Source organism: Bidens hawaiensis, unplaced genomic scaffold (assembly GCF_021521415.1).
Source record: "Bidens hawaiensis isolate Kalapana, Puna unplaced genomic scaffold, B.hawaiensis_p1.1 tig00015852_1, whole genome shotgun sequence".
Lineage (NCBI taxonomy): Eukaryota > Viridiplantae > Streptophyta > Magnoliopsida > Asterales > Asteraceae > Bidens > Bidens hawaiensis.
In genome coordinates, this window is record NW_027492416.1 from 27,007 (window position 1) to 33,304 (window position 6,298).

Below are 6,298 nucleotides of genomic sequence, written 5' to 3' on the forward strand. Positions count from 1 at the left end.
TTAAAACTTTTCACAGATGTAAGATGGGTACGGGATTAAATGATACCTAATACGATTATTTGATACATGTTAAAGAAATGTGAGAAAGCCTTAGTGACTTGTTTCCGAAGAGTTATGCTAGTCGTTTCACACTTGCTAAGCTTATCTTGGCAAGGAAAAATCTCCATAATGTTTATTGATAACATGATGGGCATCATGTATGTTTAAATCATAAACCTATTGTAGAACACTAAATCATAAATCATATCCTAGCGTATTGGATACACTACATATTTATATAACCATTACAACTATAAGTTATCATCATTATATTATTAGGAACTATACACCATCATATGTTTTATCCAGAAAAAAATCCTAAGCATTTTCTGAAAAATGCACAGCAAGAGAATATTTAACTTCCAAAAATGAATATCCAGCACCAGTGGTCTAGTGGTAGAATAGTACCCTGCCACGGTACAGACCCGGGTTCGATTCCCGGCTGGTGCATATGCTGTGATGATTAAATCTTGCGATGGTTGGGTCCATCGCTCAACATCTTCAATTGATGAGTTAAGGCAATTCTGAGCAGATTCTTTTTTGTTTCCTTTTTTGTCCAGATTAAAATCTAGAAAACTAACACCGTTAAACTTTTCTGTTAAATAAAGAGCATTTTGGTCTTAGATAATGCAGATGGGTACATCTCTATAACAAATAAAACAAGTTAAAACCAATAAAAAATATACATTATTGTTTATTTTCAATGACGTCGAAGAACGATAACTTTCGCTTGTTGCCCGCTCCCCTGCCTCTCTATTGTAATTGGATCCTTTTATCTTAAAAACAAAATGTTGTTTGTTTTATGATAATTAAAAATGAAGAAATATACACTTCGATGAAACATAATGGCCAGTTGACCATTCACAAAATTCTAATATTACTAATTTTGCACATCCATCCTTAGCATCAAGGTCTATTCATTACTAGAAGCAAGTCATTCAACATGTCATAGATCTTGCCACATGCAGGATGAGCTTTAACAGCAACTAAAAAACTATAATCCAACTGCACTCAGGCCAGCCACCTTCCTCAACTTTCTTTCTTTCTTACTTTCTTCCATCACTCTTGCATAAACATTAGAAAAAAGTGACACATAATTAGATGCATTTTCAGGCTCAATCTCAATAAGTGATTTATAACCCAAAACTCTAGTCTCATAGTTTGCATCACACTAACAAAGTCAAGAACACATTTCAACCCCGTATACACTCACCGCCTTGTTATAAACATCAAGACCCTTTTCAACCAGACCTGATTTGCTACAGGCGGAAAGAACTCCAAGCACACTGACTGCATCCGGTTTGATCCCGGATTTAACCATTTTATCATACAAATTAATCGCCTCTTGATCGGCCCCGTGTAACCCGCACCCGGATATCACCCATATGAAATTGCATTTTTCGACCGGCAATCTTGCTCAAAAAGTTTTCTTGCAGAGGTTAAAAGACCGTTCTTGGAGTACATATCTATTAAACAGTTGCATAAAGATGTTTAGTTTGAACTTATAAAATGGTTAAAATTGCCATATTTAATTACATGATAATATGAACTTCAAAGTGAGTAAACAATGCTTTTGATGTAAACTTTTTAACTTGAGAAATTAAGATCTCATTAAAGATTGTGTACTTGAAATCTCTTACCTATTGTATTAAGTTCTATTAGAAGTATTGGACATTAATCTTTTCTTTTTCATGTTGTCTTTCTTTTACCATACAATATATCATGCAAGATCGATTAGCTAATTAGAAAATGAATACCGTGTTGTAAACTCTTGCCCCCGCCGCATCGCGCGAGTTCCCGCTAGTCATTAATAATGTATAAAATAAATGGCACGCTTAATTGTAGAAACGTTAAGCAAATAATCTCTACTTGTCTATCCAAGTTTTTATAACTTCTTCCTTTAATATACTGAAGCCTAATGAATACACATACAAGTGCAAGAACAATATTAAATTCCCTATATTATTTTAAAAAAGGCCTATTTTTGGTTTTTTGAATAACATTCGTTTATATAAACATGTATTACAAACAAAGGCAAAGGAAAGAACAACATTAAATCACCAAACCCTCTATACCAACATCCCTACAGTAAAAATTAAACCAAAAAGGCCCCGGTTATCAAACGATACCTCCACGGCTCCACGAAGCCGAACGTATAAAAGAACACAAGCCCGCCATCATATATCATAATCTATGTCTGAAGCATTTTCAGAAACAGATTTTTTCACAAGATTTCCTTGTTCATCATAAAGATCAAGATTCTCACATGGTTTCGGGAATATACTCCCTATCACCCTTCCTGAAACATATGCACACTGGAATATGTGTTTTTTCTTGTATGTAGTCCCAACCGACATATCCCTAAATGTCACATTCTTCACGGGAATATCCGCACTACCGTGTATTCTAACGGGCACACGCACGCCTTCACCATGAATAGAGATGTAACTTATGTCCCGGATCACTGGAAAAGCTTTCGGGTCAAAACCATCATCCGGGTGCTCGTTGTAATCGGTTTTGATTATTATTCCCACCCTCACGTTTTCAAACGTAATGTTTTTGTACTTAATGTCTCGGATGTAGGCCCCACGGCCTGCAGCTGTCTTTATTCTGACAGCACGTCTCGAGTTCCACACTAGAACGTTTTCAACTGTCACGTTTGATACCCCACCCGACATTTCACTACCGATTGATATTCCAGCACTGTATGCATGTAAATGTTATGGCACGTGTTTAGACTCTAAAAGATTAAACAAATTGCATAAAAAAAACTCACCTAACCATAGAACGAACCATAAGATTTCGGATGAGAATATTTTTAGAAGGTCGACCATACGCGGTACCGTATTGATCCCAACCACTTTTTATTGCAATGGCGTCATCACCGACACTTATGTAGCTGTCCTCTATTATCATATCTTCGCATGAATCTATTTAAACAAGAGCCACGATTTAATATGTGCAAAACTCTTGAAAAGATAATAACTTTTAACAGAAAGGAAATACATTATACACGCTTACCAGGATCTATACCATCTGTATTTGGAGCCTCGAAAAGGGGAGCCAAGATTGTCATATTTTTTATGGTTACATTCTTGCAATCATAAGGATGAAGTGTCCAAAAAGGTGGATTTCTAAAAGTGATGTTAGATATTAGAATGTCACTTGAATACATTATCTGCACAAGCGGGCCCCGCGTATGGTTGAGAAGCTTTTGGCGATACCTTTTCCACCATCTTTGACCCTGTCCATCGATGGTACCGTTATTCCCTGTTGTCATGATTAACAAAGATATAATCAATTTAAGTATAAAACATAGGTAAATTACACAAAAGGGTTCTGGTTACTCATGATTATATCTAGAACTTATGTATCTAGGCCAGTAAACAAACTGAATGAACACAAACATGAACACTTCAAACAAGTATTTGTGTTCGTTCGTTTAAAAAATGAACATGTTCATGTTCATTTATGTTCGTTTGTTTAAAATCTAAAGTCTAAACGACAGTTCACGGACATAACTGAACAAAGATAAGCGAACATATATGAACAAACGTAAATGAACACAAACAAAAATAAGCGAACACAAACGAACTTTCACGAACATAAATAAACTAACAAAACATGTGATCATGTTCGTTAGCTTATTAAATAAACGACCTTCTCGCCGAACAGTTCACGAACAGTTCACAGAACGTTCGGCTCGTTTACACTTTATAGGCCTTATATCAATAGAAAGACGTACGAATAAGAGCATATCAGATGTATTGACCTGTGATGACAACGTCTCTGAGGTTTTGACCATGAATTAAACTCCCGTATCGGGGTCCAGGATGCTCTCTACCATAACCATAAGAAGGCAAAGGAGGCATTAGAGGCCAATACTTTTCATCCTGTTAAACAAAGTGAGGATACATGAGCCACGTGCATAAGCAACGGCTTTTGACACCTTAACAGACAAAAGAACTATGTATAACTATCACTCAAACTATTACAACCCTTTTGACCCAAAATAGTTGATGTAAGCTAAAAAGTAAAATAGAAATCATGAAACATTCAAACCCAATGGCATCTGCATTGTTCATACATTTATCGTTTACACAACATAAGCTTAAAATGCAAAACACTAAACTAGTTTAGGAGCAACTAGAGGAACTATTCACAATGTCACAATTTACATTAATGCCTTTGTATCAATAGTCCCAAATCAAGAGCTTGTGTTGTCTGAAAGAAACTTAAGAAAAAGTTAGCATATATAGCCATTTCAACTTTCAAGAATCCCCGCACAAATAAAATCTTTTTATCCATGACTTCAAGCATCAAGATCCTTAAGTGCAGAGCAATGATGAATTCTCAAAGATTTGAAGCCCAATGGTATCTGCTATAAATGATTCAACATAGTTTTCTATTCACAACTCATACCGAATATATACAAAAAGTAACATAACATAGCCTATAACGTACACTTATAACAACAATTTGACTAAGACTTGACTATGACTTTTGACTAGGAAATGCATACAATTAATCTTGGATATGACTAGGAATCTCTAATATCTGCAATGTGCATACATATATCGTTTTGTGTTTTGCATGATCAAAAGATATAAGCTTAAAATGCAAAACAATGAACTAGTTTAGGGACAACTAGTGGAACTAATCACAATGTCAAATTTTACATGAATCCATCTGTAACAGTAGTCACAAATCAAGGGCTTTTCTTGCTTGAAAGAAACTTAAGATCAAGTTGACAGCAGACAAATATACCTATTTCAAGAATCCCTGCACAAATAAAATCTTTTTATCCACGACTTCAAGCATCAAGATCCTCAAGTGCAGAGAAATAATGTTTTTTTGTTCAGAGTATATTAACTAAGATTTCAATTTCACAAATCATGAATAATTATTCCAACTAAAAGTACGGAGCTTCAGCAGAACGAGCGTAAACTGATAACCTACCCTTCAATTAGCCTCTATATATACAACTTATGCATATCTGTGTATAATGTGAACAAACATCATAAGATTTTACCAATTAAAGCATATACCTTTTAGCTTATTCCTATTAATGCTCATTTAATAACAGCTACAATCAATTAATAAGTGCCCAAATGTATAAAACAACACTCACATCAATACCGAGAATAAGAGCATCCTGAGCCAGAAACAAGGTCATATGACTGGTCAAATTAAAGGGCGCCGTAAGCCACTTCCCAGGCGGAACATTAAGCTGGCCGCCACCACTCTTCCCAAGCTTCGAAATCGCAAACACAGCCTTCTCAAAAGCCAACGTATTCACCGTCACACCATCTCCAACGGCACCAAAGTCGGTTAAATTAAAGACCACCGGCCGGAACCGTGGCGGCGGCGGAGGATGAGAGGCGAGAACCGGGCGGCGGAAGATGAGAAAGGCATCGAGGAAACTGCGTTGCCAGATGAAGAGAGAGGCGAAGGCGGCGATCCAGAGGAGTGCGAAGAGGGTTTTGTAGGAGGAGAAGATGGAACGGCGGAGGGTGGTCCAGAGTGAGGGTGAGGGGGTTAGGGTTTCGACCATGATAGTGTAGGTGAAGTGGATCAGAGGTAAGAGGTGATGGGGGTTCCGGGGGTAATACATGAATGGCTGGGCATTTGGTGGAATTAAAAATTGGAATTGGTTGGAATGTCAATTAGGTCAAGTTCAGTAGGAGTGGTTGATGGATTTTGATTAAGAATGGAGTGCGTGGGAAGGGAAGATCTGCATCAGAAACAAAACAAACCAATCCATGATGATTTTATTTACCCGTGTACGACACGGGTAGAAATATAGAAATCGACAACTAAACACGTATTATTTAAGATGACAATATGTGTATTGGAAGGATTGTTTAATATACTTGCAATTCAAACTTATATGTAAATAAAGTACTTAAAAATATAAAGTTACAGAAAAAAAAAAGTCATAATACATTGTTTAGAAACATAATCTAAAACTTTAAAAATTGCAAATTCGTAAACTATTAAATATTTTCAGTAAAAGCATATTTATTGTTTTATTTGTAACTTTGTTGGTACATGATGTCAGTAGTTCAGTATCTAGTGTCTGTAATCGAGTTTGTATGTTTTGTATTTATGATTAAGCGAAGTTGTCTCACAAGTTCGCTTGATATAGACGAACTTGTGGAACAAGCGAAGTTAGTGACAACTTCGCCTAAACATGTTAGGCGAAGTTGTCGAATGTTATATAGGTTTAGGTTACGGCTTGTTTGAGGTAGTTGTTCAG

The 6,298-nt window shown here is 36.2% G+C and overlaps 1 protein-coding gene and 1 non-coding gene across 2 annotated transcripts; one reads left to right on the top strand and one right to left on the bottom strand.

The window, feature by feature from the left end:
• The first annotated feature begins 418 nt into the window (after positions 1-418).
• Positions 419-489, top strand: TRNAG-GCC (transfer RNA glycine (anticodon GCC)). The gene has a single exon. It is a non-coding gene; the product is annotated as a tRNA-Gly (tRNA).
• A 1,516-nt stretch (positions 490-2,005) lies between these two features.
• On the bottom strand, positions 2,006-5,664 carry LOC143549872 (putative polygalacturonase). Its single transcript, XM_077040655.1, has 5 exons — positions 5,171-5,664; positions 3,812-3,932; positions 3,061-3,309; positions 2,816-2,969; positions 2,006-2,742 (listed from the first exon to the last, which is right to left on the bottom strand). The coding sequence occupies exons 1-5, from the start codon at positions 5,651-5,653 to the stop codon at positions 2,217-2,219; spliced, it is 1,533 nt and encodes a 510-aa protein (XP_076896770.1). The 5' UTR covers positions 5,654-5,664; the 3' UTR covers positions 2,006-2,216.
• Between the last annotated feature and the right edge of the window lie 634 nt (positions 5,665-6,298).

What these genes read in the sequence shown, in the direction of transcription:
- LOC143549872 (XM_077040655.1), bottom strand. Translation starts at nt 5,653, where the DNA reads ATGTATTACCCCCGGAACCCCCATCACCTCTTACCTCTGATCCACTTC. An exon ending in CAGAGACGTTGTCATCACAG is followed by an intron (nt 3,310 to 3,811) that starts GTCAATACATCT and finishes TCATGACAACAG; the next exon opens with GGAATAACGGTACCATCGAT. An exon ending in TACAGATGGTATAGATCCTG is followed by an intron (nt 2,970 to 3,060) that starts GTAAGCGTGTAT and finishes TTGTTTAAATAG; the next exon opens with ATTCATGCGAAGATATGATA.